Raw genomic sequence first — 15,737 nt, 5'->3', positions numbered from 1 at the left:
GTTGACGGGATGTCAGCAAAACAGAAGAAAACAGGTATCGTCGTACTGCTGAATGCAATTAACTGATACACTGAACACCATGGGCAACGCCTCCTGAAACCACGGGTCACCACCCTGTTCGACAGAGCGTCTTGGCACAGCATACTGTTTCACGAGGCACCTGCGTGTGACGCTATCTGCTCGTGAATCAGTAATGGTTTACCTTGGTCTGTTTAGTTTGCTACTCAGTTTTCATTCCTTTATTGTGCATCACAAGTCTGCTGTAATTGCAAAGACGCATGTATTTTGCTCACTTTATTAGGCAAGTGGTAGTGAAAATAAAATATAGCATTGTCGTGCCTGAGGTTCTGAATCCAGTGAGTCAACTAATGTTACTCACTTTGAGCTCTCATACCTTTAATCCTTCACATATCCAGAGTTATTTTTGAAAAATCGTTCCCAAAATATTTTAATTTGATGCTTGATTGGATTGACACGTTGAATAAATAGACGAACGAAACACAGCGCCGACCAAAAGTAAAAATATATTCTTAAAAAGACGTTTCGGCTCCCACACGGGAGCCTTGTTCACAGACTTTTGGTCGGCGCTGTGTTTCCTTCGTCTATGTCTTTCCCCGGCCAGGCGGGTTTCCGCAAACTCTCTACTTCACGTTGAATAAATGCCCGAAATACATTCCGAATAATTTAGTTCTCATTAATATTGTGTCTAACGAAGAAAACGAGCCCTTAAGAGTCATCTTCTTTCCTTCATTCATAGCAAGGGTCTCGCTTTGGCAGACTTGATGCCTTCAGGTAGTATGCGAGGGATTATTGGTCAGCTGCCAGCTCGTAAAAAGATCACGTGCTACGTGACGCCAGAAAGGCAGAAAAAGAGTGTTCCACACTCGCCGCCATGGCTGCGACTGGCGCTGACTAACACTCCAAGGTTTAAATGCACATATATACCCCATGAAGTGGACGAGAGGATGACCGCCACCGTAGCTCAGTGGTAGAGCATCGGACGCGTTATTTGAAGGTCGCAGGTTCGGTCCCTGCCGGCGGCAAGTTATCTTTTCGTCCACTTTACTTTCTTCACATTTACATTCTAATTACTACAAATACCACCCCCTATACTTTCCTTGGCGTTATTGTCTGTTAGTTCTCATTAATATTGTGTCTAACAAAGAAAACGAGCCCTTAAGAGTCGTCTTCTTTCCTTCATTCATAGCAAGGGTCTCGCTCTGGCAGACTTGATGCCTTCAGGTAGTACAGCTCGTAAAAAGATCACGTGCTACGTGACGCCACAAAGGCAGAAAAAGAGTGTTCCACACTCGCCGCCATGGCTGCGACTGGCGCTAACACCGCAAGGTTTAAATGCACATATATACCCCATAAAGTGGACGGGAGGATGACCGCCGCCGTAGCTCAGTGGTAGAGCATCGGATGCGTTATTCGAAGGTCGCAGGTTCGGTCCCTGCCGGCGGCAGGTTATCTTTTCGTCCACTTTACTTTCTTCACATTTATATTCTAATTACTACAAATACCACCCCCTATACTTTCCTTGGCGTTAAGAAAACGAGGCCTTAAGAGTCATCTTCTTTCCTATATATATATATATATATATATATATATATATATATATATATATGTGTGTGTGTGTGTAGTGTAATCTCGTTGATAAGATTCTGCATAATATGTTTTTCAGCCTAATACGTTTTCGTTTTTATTCCCGGCCAACATCCCTTGAAAATAATGCATTTTCATGCACATTTTTGCCCAAAATTGGATAATACGACCGCGAAAGTGGATCTTGATTCTTGACCGATATATCTAGAAATCTTGCGTTTATTCTTCGGTATGCCAGCTCGCACCGCGTTCCACCAACACACGATCTGTGCGTTGCAGAGCCGCTGAGGCCACAGCAGCATCAGTTTTGCGGCGAAAAGATCGTTGCGAGGCGATCTTTTCCTCGATATAGATATATATATATATATATATATATATATATATATATATATATATATATATATATATATATATATATATATATATATATATATATATATATATATATATATTGCCACGTACGTTTCTGATCACTTTTGCTGCATTCGCCCACAAAGGCTGTCGGCAACGCTCAGCGCAAACCGCGCCTCATTCTTCGAGAAGCTTCACGATTATTGTAGATGATTTTGTTAAGATTGCGCGCAAGACGCGAACGCTCGAGCTCATTCTAGAGATTGCGCAACCACCAGCGATATCGCTGGAAAGTTCGATAGCGCCTGTATAAAAGCCGACGCGCTTGACCGCTTGTCAGTTGATCGACGGACGACGCCCTGTTCGCCGCTATCATTGTACAGCGTGTAATTCTGTAGTGCTAGTTCTCATTTTCCGGCCAAAGTTCGGCCAAATAAAGTTTCATCCTGCAAACGCCGACTGCTGTCTTCGTCGACGTCACGACCACGTGACAATATATATATATATATATATATATATATATATATATATATATATATATATATATATATATATATATGACCGCCGCGGTAGCTCAGTTGGTAGAGCATCGGACGCGTTATTCGAAGGTCGCAGGTTCGGTCCCTGCCCGCGGCAAGCTATCTTTTCGTCCACTTTTCTTTCTTCACAATTACCTTACATTTATTACTAAAAACATCCCCTATACCTTCCTTGGCATTATTGTCTGTTAGTTCTCATTTATATTGTGTATAACAAAGAAAACGAGCCCTTGAAATTAACACTTCTTTCCTTCATTCATAGCGAGGGTCTCGTTCTGGCAGACTTGATGCTTTCAGGTAGTATGCGAGGGATTATTGGTCAGCTGCCAGCTCGTAATAGGTTCACGTGCTACGTGACGCCAACAAGGCAGAAAAAGAGTGTTCCACACTCGCCGTCATGGCTACTGGCGGCGCTGACTGACGCTCCCACGTTTAAATGCACACATATACCCTATAAAGTGGACGGGGGGATGGCCGCCGCGGTAGCTCAGTTGGTAGAGCATCGGACGCGTTATTCGAAGGTCGCAGGTTCGGTCCCTGCCCGCGGCAAGCTATCTTTTCGTCCACTTTTCTTTCTTCACAATTACCTTACATTTATTACTAAAAACATCCCCTATACTTTCCTTGGCATTATTGTCTGTTATTTCTCATTTATATTGTGTATAACAAAGAAAACGAGCCCTTGAAATTAACACTTCTTTCCTTTATATATATATATATATATATATATATATATATATATATATATACACACACCTGCTTACGATCCAGTAACAAAGGATATATAGAACGAGTAACTTGTACTTAGGACACAAATAAGCTATTATTTAGCTGCAGTGGTTGCACAATGACTTCGCAAGAGAGTTGCAAAGCTACCGATATTAATTTCTAAGTCCGCAGTACTGTCGTCGATCTGGGCCGCTCCTCGGGCCACGCGCTGGAGGGAAGAGAAGGCATATGAAAGGCTCTGATTTGCAGCGTCATCTGCTTCTCGGGAATGCACAATTGCTACAAGCATTTCAACGGGAGACAGCCGCTCCACTCGAACAAAGCCTACACCTTGCTCAAATATAAAGATACAAGTCTACCAAAATAAACGAGCACGTGCATTGGTCCTATAGGCGCCTACGAGCCTTCACCGACCCCTACCTAGGCTGGCTGCGTCTGCTAGATTTCACTTGTCGATTGCCTAATTGTAGCCGACGGATACACGCGCACACGCACACACGCGCGTCTTCTAACAGCATCATGAACTCACAGATCACGAACTGATTGGACGCACTTTTGAAATTCCCGCCTACCATGCCGCCTACTTTCGGTTCGGTGTCTGCTCCTCATGTGGCATGCCTGACCGGCTAAAGCGGCTAAACACGCACACACACACACAAAATGAGAAACTATTTCTGTAGGTCCTATGCTTTTTGATGAGTCTTGCACGCTGATAACAAAACGAAATGTCGAAGGAATCATCACACGTAGCCTGTATCTGCATTCATGAGTGACCAAACAAACCCTCCAACATCCCTCCAACGAAACTGCCGAATGCTGAAACGGTCGTAAGCTCGTAAGCTTCAGCGCCATTGACAACCGGTTCATTTTTCGAACGCTTGCTAGGCATCGGTTGCGTCGTCTAAGCCAAGTTAGGTAAAAAAAGGTTTGCTGCAAAGGTATACGTTTCATCGAGTAAGAAATGGTGAAGATTGGACTGCAACTTAGCGCCAATTTAGAAAATGTTGCAAGCTTCAAGCCATGCCCAGACTGCGTATGGCACCTGCGGCTGAAATGCATGAATTGTGGCGAACAAACCAGCGCTTGGCAAACTGTCGAGGCTTCCAACCGGTCGCCAATGAAAGGCAGTCGAGGGGAGGCCAATCTAGTTCTCAAGTGCAAGTTGTGCAGTCGTGAGAACAGCATGGATGTCCTCAACGACAAGATACAAGCTTACAACGCTGACAACTCCTCCGAGTTTGTCACCGTCGTAATCTTCGAGTGCCGCGGCGTGGAGCCGGTCGCCTTCGACGCCAGGGATGGTTTCACCGCTACAGCTGCTGAAAGTGGAACCATTTTTGACGACGTGAAGTTCGAGAACAAGGAGTGGGCCGAGTACGACGAAGAAGGAAAACAAGCGGTTGGGATCTACGATCTGGAGCATCAGTTCATCAAGGTGAAGTAGGCCGCGCATCTGGTCCTAGGGAACGCTTGTCTAGTCCGGCATGGAGCAAGGGACGCCGGCAATGGGCCCGAGAGACGCTTGACAAAGTTCGAGCCTGAAACTGCGTGTGTGCCTTTGTGCGGTTTCCTTTTTTTCCCTTTATCGCCTTGCTGATACTCTGTCAGCCGAGAAGTTGCAATTGATGGATGACTTTTTTTTTTTCTCTCTTTTTTCTACACGCACAAGTTGTGCCTAGTAAAATCACTTGTTACTGCCTTTGCCTGTGGTGCCAGCACTCCATGCTCCGTGTTGCCCTTAACCTTGCACGAATACACACTTGGATTAATACGGGTGTCACGTAGCGCAGTTTCGACTGCGATCGAGCTCGATCGGGATCGAGTTTCTTGATCGTGATTGGCTTATTTGTGCTGAAAGCGGAAGGAAGCCAATCGCGTCCGAGAAACAATCCCGATTGGAATTGGCCATGTGCCACCCGTCAAAGATTTCATTGTCACATGGCCTCCATTCTCGTTCATTCACTTTTGGCGCACAAACATTGATAAGTCAATGGACAGTAACTGTCACTCCAATGAGACGTCGCACGAAAGTATCCCAGAAAGTAATCGACAAAGAATAATGCACCAGATGCAGCAAACTAATGTTTTATGATCATTATTCTGCACGTATGACAAATAATGTAAAACTGTGGCGTGTGAAGAATGCGCATTTGTAAACTGCAAGCTTGTTGAGAACTGTGCCAAGCATCTACCTCTCTTTGCAAGCAGTTTTGTGGGTACAGTAAAAGCTAAAATTCCAGAAAATAAGCTTTGGACTGTTTCCTATTATGGTGCACTTAACAAAAAAAGTAGAATGGTGCTGTGCCTATGTAGAAACATGTGAACGTATTTCCAAATGGCCATGGTGTAAACCTCAGGTTTTAATTAATCTGCAAACTGCTGTGGCATGCCTCATAATGCCACAGCAGTCTCCAGGTGCCCCGTATTGCCACATTGCCTGCTTCTATCTCATCGTAGCTGCTTATAAAGAGGTCAGGAGTAGCCTGCATGCCCTAGTATACTATATAAGCAACTAATGCATGTGTTGCGTGCTTCCAATGACTTTACTTGAGCTCCCATTGTATAAGAACTGCCTTTCAGGACTGCCCCTGTCTTTCAGGCCACAGAAGTTATTGAGAAATAGATGTTTCTTTGAAAGCCTTAAAGGCTACACACATTTTTTCATAGTGCTGTTACATATAGATACAAACATGACATTGGTAGGAGTGAGTGTGCTAAACTGTGATGTCCAAGGTTGCAAAATTGGGCATGCAAACTACTGTCATGAATAGACGTTCTCGGAAGAAGCCCATTTTCTGAGAAATCCATGTGGATTTCCTTTGCAGTTTCTTCTGCACATGGGTTGATAACAATTTTTCTCTTTTGTAAACCTTTCTACAGATAGGTAGTTTCAGTTAAAACATTGGGGTGAAATTGCACACACTTTTCAAGTACCTTCAATACAGTGCAAGAAAGAAAATTTAAAAAAACAAACATTTGCTTCTGTTCTAGCTTAAAAATAGGTGAAAGAGACAAAGAAACATGGTGGAAAAGGAACAAGTGTATGGTCGGTTTAAGTGTACCACCTTAAAATACAATGTTTAATTGGAGATTTATATAGAAAATTCCATATATTTTTTATCCTTTAAAAATTGCTGGTGAAGTTCACGTAGGCAAAGTATCGTATATTACAATCAGTGCAAGGCGTTTATTGCACTGGGATACTATTGAAATAATTAAAATTGGTAATTAAACCTAATAAATTAATAGCACCCTTCCACGACTGTGATGCAGAACACCTGTGATACATGCGCTTGAGCAGCAGCTGCTCTGTGCTATTTGCTGGCGGCAGAGCTTGAGTCTTGACGTAAAGGACGTAAAAGTCCTTTACGTCAAGACTGTAGGGGGGTTGCTGATTATTTAAGAAGTACCAAACTTATGAGAATGGATTTAATTACGACTGGACATCAACACGGGCAAATGCATCATGAGCGTTAGTCTCAGTGCGCATGAGATAGTCAGCTGAGCCTACTCTGAAACTGCACAGGTCGAAGCTAACACCTTGTTGAACTTGAGAAAGTAAAATAAAAGGCAATTTATCATTTTTTCTAATGGCCTGCAAAGTCAGTTTGTAACCACTATTGGACTGTAATTTCACACCAAGAATGGGTCTTTATTTAAAAACAAAGAAGATAGCTTCTTTCCATGCAGCGAGAAGGTGTCTAGCAGCCCGTGTTAACAGTGCAATTTGTTCATAGGTGCAGAGGTTTCTGACAATGCAGAAATGACGTTCTCAGCTCCTAGTGCAGGGCTGAACTTAGAAATCTTGAAAGTATGGCTGTTTGCTTTGTTGTCAGCATTTTTGGTCCAATATCTTAAGTTCTGCTATTTCTTTATATTCGAACAATAAAAGAGGAAAAGTTCTGAGTAGTGTACACTGATAGATACACATTCAAAAACTTCCCCACTAACATCAGCTTGGCCTTCCAAGCAGTTTTATTTCATCATTTACCATGGTCAGTCGATGGCTTTGCTGGCCCCTTGGCCCTCCGAGCCCATACAATACTTTTGTTTTTCAATTATAGCAATTTATGCCCAAGAGAAACCTCTCCCTGGTCGCCCTCAATCCTTGCCTGTAGTCCCATCCACCCTCCCAGCAATTTGATGTGCACAAATTCCGTAAGATTTTTAGAATGTGGGGATTATTGCAGTAAGTCACATGCCTAGTTTCTTTTACACCTGTTTGCAGCAGTCATTCCCTTAGCCCTGGGCCGCAAACATTAGCAGCTCCAATTACCAGCTGTATTTTGTTCAAGGCATGTAACATACTACAGGAATGAACTTGGCATGAATAAACTTTGAACTGGATCAGGAGAACTTGCTCTTAGCCTAGTTGTTTCTTGCTGCATGACATATTTGCAGCTAAAAAAGATGAGAACGAGGGAGAGGAACACAATCAGGACAACACAGGCTGTACCAATAAGCCGCCTGTGTTTGAATTGGACGGCAGCAATGACCGATTCATCTTGTGGGCTTCCATCAATGGCATTTACTTTGGCTTATTCCTCCTGGTTTTGATGACAGAGTCGCCTCCTCCAGGCAAATGGGAAAGCTACAACCATGGAGAGAAGCTATGAAATCAGTGCGGTCATAGAAGTCTCACTCAGCACATTTCATAGTGCACTTCTTGACCTGCTACAGTTTCCGTTAAACAACAACTTCATGTATTACGATGAAAACTCGCAGGTGCAAGTTTTATATGAAATAACATATTTCTCATGCATATTTGTGTTTCTAGTAGGCGACACACCATGTTTTGGTCATGAGTACGAGCGATGCACTTTGATTGCTGGTCATTGAAACTTTTTGCCTTCTCATTTGGTAAACAGGCTTAGATATTTTAACAAGGATGCCATATTATGAAACATATAAACACGAGACTTAATTTCACATTGAATTACAAGGCATGCACAATATCATTTCTTCACATGTAACTCGTTAGGTACGTTTCGTTTCAGATGCGAATAAGGAGTGAAGCCTTTGTAGTGTTGCTTAGAATGTATGAAACATTTAAAGAAAGTTTTCTATCACTCTACCTCTCACATCATACCATGTATCTCCCCACATGCTGTTGTAAGAAATGAAGTTACCAATGGCAATGCAAGGTTCTGGCAGCTAGAACATGAGGGCAAAGAATTCCATTTTGCTGAGCTGATAACTGGATGCAATGTAAATAGAAGAGATTGTAACTAACTTGTTGAACAGAACTGCTTGAACTGAAAGTGCCTCGAAGCATGCTTAAAGGGACACTAAAGAGCAAAACAATTTTTCTTGCATTAGTAAAGTAGTCTTCCACGATACCAAAAACACCACACTTTCTGCGCGAAGACGCTTAATAAGCAAGAAAATGCGCAAAAAGAAAATACAGGTGGCGACGCCACCTAGGAATTCCCACACCATTTGCCGTGACATCACATATTTTTGACGGCGCCTGCTTGGGCCTACGTAGTTCCTAATTGGTTAAATCGAAGTACATTGTCCTCTGAGGGGGCCAGAGACTTGACATAATGAGTTTGTGGAAATTTCGTCGAGCCAGTGGCGCCAAAATACGTTAAATGCTCTTTGAAGTCTTTTACGTCACGAATTACAAAGTTCGGCGCGAAATTTAAAAATGAAACTTTGAACTTGGTTTTCTCCTCTAATAATAAACCTATGGTGGTGAAATAAACTACACAAGAGTTCTCCGAGCACACTTTATCAATCTGAACCAATTCATTGTTTCTCTTTAGTGTCCCTTTAAGGGCTATATGTTGAGAAGCCAGACTTCGCAACAATTATTTCTTCACCGACAGAGAAGACAACAGAATCGTCAAGGTCTCTTTGGAAAGATGGCATGTCACCAAAAAGAAACTGTTTGGAGCTTAGGGCCTCCTGAACACTGAACACCTTAAGATTATATAAAAACAAAAGCTTTGTTACATCACCAAGGTTATGCAAAAGTCTCCTAAAATTCCACTGCATTGTCAGCGTCACCATAACAAAAAAGAATAAGATGACTGTGCCCAGTGTATAAGGGAGAACTTTAAATATGAGTTGAAGATGCTTCGCTTGAACCCGTTATTCAGTGCTCTTAGAATGGCCAAGCAAGCCAGGCTGCTCCTTTTGTGAATGTTGCAACTGAGCATACTTAGTGTAGCTCTCATTCCCACTTGGGTGGCACTAGATGCCCTTTCACACACTTCCAGATGCCTCAAGCCTTGTAGAACTCAAGGTTTATTTTTCAACCTTATTTGTCGCATGTCTAGTAGCACTGGCTACAGCTGCTGACTCGGCTCACTACGTATTGACTAGACAGCTGTCAGAGATTGTTGCACCTGACACAGCACTTCAGCAATAAGCTATTCTTCACCAGGAGGGTCACTTACCTTCGTACCTTTTTAAAGTGTTTTTTTACTTCAAATGCTACCACTTGTTCCTCCAGGATGGGCAGATTCAAAAGTATGCTCCATAAGCCTAAAGGTAAGAATTACATGCCTCATTTAAATATATTTTCATGGTGCTTTATCTTAATTTCATATTGATCACATTTTCTACTTTCCAGCCTTGTAAATGTTTTATAATGGTCAGCTCTATCTAGTCATCATCTCAAATGACATTATGGGTTATTCCCATGGTGCAATGTGGGGTCATTGTAACTGGCCATTCTACAAATGGCACAAGGTTATGAGCTTGTCATGTTGCTTGCTATTGCAACGTTTCAAAATAAAATTACTGGTTGTCATCTTTACACCCTCTGTCGAGCATTTTGCAATGATAAAGGGTGATATGACTGACTCTTCTGGTTTTAATGATGAGTGGCATGAAAGCAGAGAGTTTTCTTTATTGTGGCAAAAAAAAAGGAAAGGAAAAAAACCTTCCTTGATATACCTTTTTTCTGAGGGGCAATAAGAAAGTGTGGGAAAAGAAGTAGCCACACAGCTGAACTGTATTTCGGCAGAAGTAAAAAGAAGTGAAAACAGGAGAGACCGACAGTGAGGGAGAAAGATAAAGATTGGAGAGGCAATTGGGAAGAGCAATCGCCAATTTTCTTTGGATAGGCGAGCCAACTCCAAAGGGACATATAAACTCCACTGAAAGGCCTTAAAAGGTCCAAGCACTTGCATCAACTTAAACCCCACAATACCCATCCTTCACCCCAGCACAGCAAAGGTGCTGCCAGGCTGTCCAACCCCCTGTGTGCTGTGGTCTAAATTTTTTATTAAATATTAAAGCCGATATAAAATTTAATTCTATTCCAGAAAAAAATTGGGGCAGCTATGCACTGCTGGTGCTAAGACTGTGGAAACAGTGGAGCTGGTGGCCTTGTCCTCCTCCTCACCCCCTTGCTATACTACACATACATGGCTATGCTATGCTTTCTTTCCGTCTTTCTTCCTCTCTATCTTTTTCCCATTCTCTCGCCCATAGCAACACAATCATATGGTTCCCATAAATGCTTGTTCTGTTACCGTGCCTGGATAGCCGAATGGTTATGACTGTCGCCTTCAGACCGTGGGTACCCGGGTTCGAATCCTGCTTCATCGAGAAATTTTATTTCGTTCTATTTATTTCTTCTCTTCCTCCTCTTCTTTCCTTCCTCCAACGCGTTGCTAGGCGACGCATGACGATGTCATCGTTTGGCAAGGCTTTTCTGTGCACACCAAACGGTCTAACCTCCAGCTTAAACAGCTTCGCCGTTATAATTTTATTCAGTTGGCTATAATTTTAATGAAGGTGAATCTAGCGCTTATCTTCCCAGCTGAGATGCAGTCACACAAAAATGTCAATTGCAGTTGTCATGCAAACTATGACAATGCAGCCAGCACTAACTTGGCTTGCTTACACTCTTGTGCATTCCCTCAAACTGTTGTGTCTCTACCTCTCCTGTTGAAATAGGCCTGCATTGCAACAAACTCTTGAAAGGAGTGTGCTACAACTATGAAGACTGGTAACCATCAGACTGGTAACTGGTTTGAAGACTGGTCATAGAAATGTTAAAATTCTGTATCAAAACTAAAGAGCTAAAACAAAAAGTGCACACACACAAATGTGTCTTGGTACACGAAACACAGTGTTTTTATTACGTTACAATGACGAACTGATGTGGACAAACATATAGGATACGAAAAGAATGGTACATTCAGACTCTAGTTCAGAGGTAGTGTGATGACCTGTTCTTGGCTCTCAGGTTCTTTTCAATTTCAAACTGGCGAACGTCAGCCCGCTGCAAGAATGCTTGCTTCTCCAGGTACCTGTATAACAGAATTACTAGGGTAACTTGCGCACAAAGTGACACAGTAAACTTTTTCAAGACTAACATTTAGGAAAAATCCTCTTATGAGCTGAACAGTTTTTATTAATTTTCCTGTTGATTCAGTGGACTTTTTTAAAGGTCCTTTCATACGCAGTGCACTGCAGATGATAGCAGCCAAGTGTTTCACTGTGAATTGCAATTAGAACAAATAATGCACTTACTAGCTTAACAAATAGCAACCCTATCAGCATGAGGGAAATATCTATTGCTTCATGTTAAATTAAGCTGAAGCAGCGCCTCCTCTATTTTTTCAGTGCCTGGGCAAACGCTTTCCTCGGACCGTCGAGTGTGTTCTCTGCCTCCACTCGCCGATGCCGCGTGGTGGTGCTGTGCGAGTAGACTACGGGAAGCTGGCACTGAACGGCCGCACGAAATACAAAGCTCACGAATTTGAGTCAAAGCTCACGATTTGCTCACTACTGAAAAGGCCTATTGAAAGAGAAAAGAAAGAGAGCTGAGGAGCCAGATACTGAGGCTACAACAATCCGTCGAGAAATACAAAGCCAAGCTCAAGAAACTCACAACAGGCTGCATTTTTCACGCCTATCACATTGGCTCAAGTTAAGAGTCAGCACTACGATTTTAGACTTGAACAGCAGCATCTGTTCACACACATCGGCCAGTGTTGCAGGAGGCACGCGGCATATGCAGCTGTTTTTGTTTGTTTTTCGTACCACCACTATTTAACTGGTTTGAGCTCTGATATGGTGGAAGCACTTGGCATAGTTCCTCATTTTCTGGCACCAGCTGTTGCATTCTCTTGGTGGCAAGAAATGTAATTCTCAAAAGCTTTGCGAAGGGAACGGGTGACCACTTATATCCCTGGAAGCAGTCTAGCGACATTCCGTGCTATTTAGCGCATGAACTCCACGCTTGCGTATAGTGTGCTACACCAGCAGACGATAGCACGCATCAGGGAACTTTAAGTGCCCAAGCTTTCAGTATTAGCTCCTGGCAAATGCTGCTTTCAAAAATCGACTTTCAGACAGTCAAAAACCGACTCTCAGTCAAGCGAATGCAACGGTGACAAAACAGTCTTCCGCACATCACTGGCATGTGCTCTCTGGTATCGGCCCAGCAGATGACGCACGAGTGTTTTGATCAAATAGCCGCGAATGAGTGGGCACGGACGCACCAGGATGGGCAACACCTCTGACGTACCGCGCTTTTGCGTGTTACAGGTTTCGGTTGCGGCCCTTGTGACCCTGCTCCTACCGTCCTTCCAAAGTGCGGAAGGTGAAAACACCTGGCCAAGTATCACCGGCAGCTTCAGATCTACGCAACCCGCCTACCTGTGTCTGAGCTTGCAAAATGACTTTCTTCTGCGCCGCGACGTCATCACTCCTTGCGCATCCACGGCGCCGGTGTCGACGTCACCTTCGCTGGCCGGGATAAAAGCTTGGAAGCACGATGCTTTCTTCAGTGGGCACGGACGCACCAGGATGGGCAACACCTCTGACGTACCGCGCTTTTGCGTGTTACAGGTTTCGGTTGCGGCCCTTGTGACCCTGCTCCTACCGTCCTTCCAAAGTGCGGAAGGTGAAAACACCTGGCCAAGTATCACCGGCAGCTTCAGATCTACGCAACCCGCCTACCTGTGTCTGAGCTTGCAAAATGACTTTCTTCTGCGCCGCGACGTCATCACTCCTTGCGCATCCACGGCGCCGGTGTCGACGTCACCTTCGCTGGCCGGGATAAAAGCTTGGAAGCACGATGCTTTCTTCAGTGGGCACGGACGCACCAGGATGGGCAACACCTCTGACGTACCGCGCTTTTGCGTGTTACAGGTGTGTAAAAGTTTACCATTGTTTGCTAAAAAAAGCGACAATCGTTGTCTACTCCTGCTTCCGTGCCCACAAGTGTTTTGTTCAACCGTGTGCGACTGTTTTTCAATGATGTTCTTACTTCTTGAGTGCGGCGATATCGAACTAAATCCAGGGCCCGACACGAGATCTAAGGGTGCCGTCACTACCGACTCTTCAGCTGAAAATCCTTCCGAGCAAATGAATGCTATTCTTTCAATGGCTTCTGACATACGGTCTATTAAGGATTTCCAAAAAAGCATAGACGGAAAGATTAGCATAATTAATACCAGACTGGACGAGCTGGAGGCAAAAACAAAATCTGTTGACGAACTTCGGCAGACTACGTGCGGGATTCAAAGATCGCTTGAGGTGGTTGATACTCCTGCTTCCGTGCCCACAAGTGTTTTGTTCAACCGTGTGCGACTGTTTTTCAATGATGTTCTTACTTCTTGAGTGATACTCGGCTTGACTCTGTAGATTCTCGGCTCAATGAAATTGAGGACCGATCACGGCGCTGCAACCTGCTGTTACGTGGGATTCCTGACGCCAGAGAAACATGGGAACAATCCGAGGCCCTAGTTAAGCAACGACTGAGCGCAATGCTGCACGGTCTGCCTGAAGGTTCGGTTGAACGTGCGCACCGTCTTGGTGCTTATGCTACTAACAAATGCCGCCCCATAATTGTCAAGTTTTCTAACCTTGGCATTAAGAATGCAGTGCTTTCTGCCCGTCACAAACTGAAGGAACAAAACATTACGGTCAGTGAGGACTTTTCACCTGCCACACGGCAGGTTCGTAAAAAGCTTACCATTTTTGCTAAAAACCAACCCGGTGAACCGAACTATCAGTTACGATACAAAAAACTTGTAATCAACAAAAAACAGTACGTATACGACCCGGCAACTGATACAATAAAAGAACTTTCCACAGTACCCGTTTCTAACGCTCCACAACACCAAGGGCACATGCGTGCGTCACCTACAACCAACACCACCCACCCATCTACATCACGATCTGCTACGTAGGAATCGGCGAGGGGAGGCAGGCCCGCGCAACAAAAAGTTTCCTTTCTTTTCTGTAATATTCGCAGCATTCTTAACAAAGGTGAACTTTTATCATCTGCGATTGACACGTGTAATGCTGATATCATAGCATTAACGGAAACATGGCTTCATCCTGAAATTGAAGATGGTGAAACATTTTCCGCAGCACGACACTTTTCAATATATCGTCATGATCGTAGTGAACGTCAAGGTGGCGGTGTTTTATTAGGCATACGCAAAGATCTACCATCTCACGCTATCAAAATAACGAGCACTTTAGAGACCGTCTGGGTGGTAACTCAAATAGCCTATCAAAAAATTGTTTTAGGTATTTGCTATCGTCCTCCTAATCTATGCAACGATTTCACCAGTGAATTACACGATGTATTGAATTCTGTCGCTTCAAACCACAACCATCTTCCCATTCTATTGCTTGGTGACTTCAACATACCAAACATAAGGTGGTCCTACGATCCTCCCATTATTCATCCATCTTGCTCTCTGGCAAAAGATTTTCTTGATTTATGTTCTATTTTCTCATTAACCCAGCTTGTTAAGCAGCCAACAAGAATAACGCAGTCAGTGTCAAACATTCTGGACCTCGTTCTTGCGTCTCATGCTGACCTTGTTTCCGACATTACACACTTGCCGGGTCTTAGCGATCATTCTCTACTTTTTTTCGAAATGAATGAAGTTCGACCTACGCTTCCTAAAGAAAAGAAAATAATTAAAGATTACAAACATGCTAATTATGATGCCATAAACGAAGAACTCGCAGCCTTTCTTGATCATTTCGTGACCGGATTTGACAGTCGCGATGTAGAGACGAATTGGAGCATGTTTGTAGCAAAAATTAACGAGTTAACTCATAAATATGTGCCTGTTATCACCATTAGTACAGATTTGAATGCTCCATGGTATAATAGACACCTAAAGCGCTTATCGAACAAAAAAAAGCGTCTTTTTAGGTCTGCAAAGAATTCGCCTACGAATGATCGCTGGACAGATTATACGACAGCAGCTAACCAATATGTAAACGCAGTGAAGGAAGCTAAAGATTATTTTTTAAGCAACACTCTACCATCTGTGCTCGCGAGCGAACCAAAGAAATTCTGGCAGCATGATAAAGCCAAGCAAAGATCACTGCATCACCCTAACTGATAATTCAGGCAACGCGATCTCTGACAATGCATGCTGTCAAGTTCTTAACGAGGTATTTTCAAACAATTTTTCTTCCAACACAAACACATCAGTGCCGCCCTCCCGTACTTACAGCTACACATCCATGTTTCCGGTAGAAATAAACTTCGACGGTGTCACTAAACTTATCAGG

The 15,737-nt window shown here is 43.5% G+C and overlaps 2 protein-coding genes across 3 annotated transcripts in view; one reads left to right on the top strand and one right to left on the bottom strand.

Moving 5' to 3' along the window:
- The first annotated feature begins 4,076 nt into the window (after positions 1–4,076).
- On the top strand, positions 4,077–4,923 carry LOC119374343 (CXXC motif containing zinc binding protein). The gene has a single exon (XM_037644422.2). It carries the CDS (start codon positions 4,186–4,188, stop codon positions 4,666–4,668), a length of 483 nt encoding a protein of 160 aa, XP_037500350.1. The 5' UTR covers positions 4,077–4,185; the 3' UTR covers positions 4,669–4,923.
- Positions 4,924–11,380: 6,457 nt separating this feature from the next.
- The window catches only part of LOC119374328 (craniofacial development protein 1), a 34,242-nt gene continuing 29,885 nt past the window's right edge, over positions 11,381–15,737 (bottom strand). For both annotated transcript variants that reach the window (XM_037644406.2, XM_037644411.2), the window contains exon 8: positions 11,381–11,494. In XM_037644406.2, the coding sequence (XP_037500334.1) occupies positions 11,395–11,494 (100 nt within the window). In that variant the 3' untranslated portion in view covers positions 11,381–11,394. The remainder of the gene's footprint in view (positions 11,495–15,737) is intronic.

This window comes from Rhipicephalus sanguineus, chromosome 1 (assembly GCF_013339695.2).
Source record: "Rhipicephalus sanguineus isolate Rsan-2018 chromosome 1, BIME_Rsan_1.4, whole genome shotgun sequence".
In the NCBI taxonomy this organism is placed as follows: domain Eukaryota; kingdom Metazoa; phylum Arthropoda; class Arachnida; order Ixodida; family Ixodidae; genus Rhipicephalus; species Rhipicephalus sanguineus.
This window is presented reverse-complemented; position numbering and strand designations above follow the sequence as displayed.

What these genes read in the sequence shown, in the direction of transcription:
- LOC119374343 (XM_037644422.2), top strand. Translation starts at nt 4,186, where the DNA reads ATGGTGAAGATTGGACTGCAACTTAGCGCCAATTTAGAAAATGTTGCA.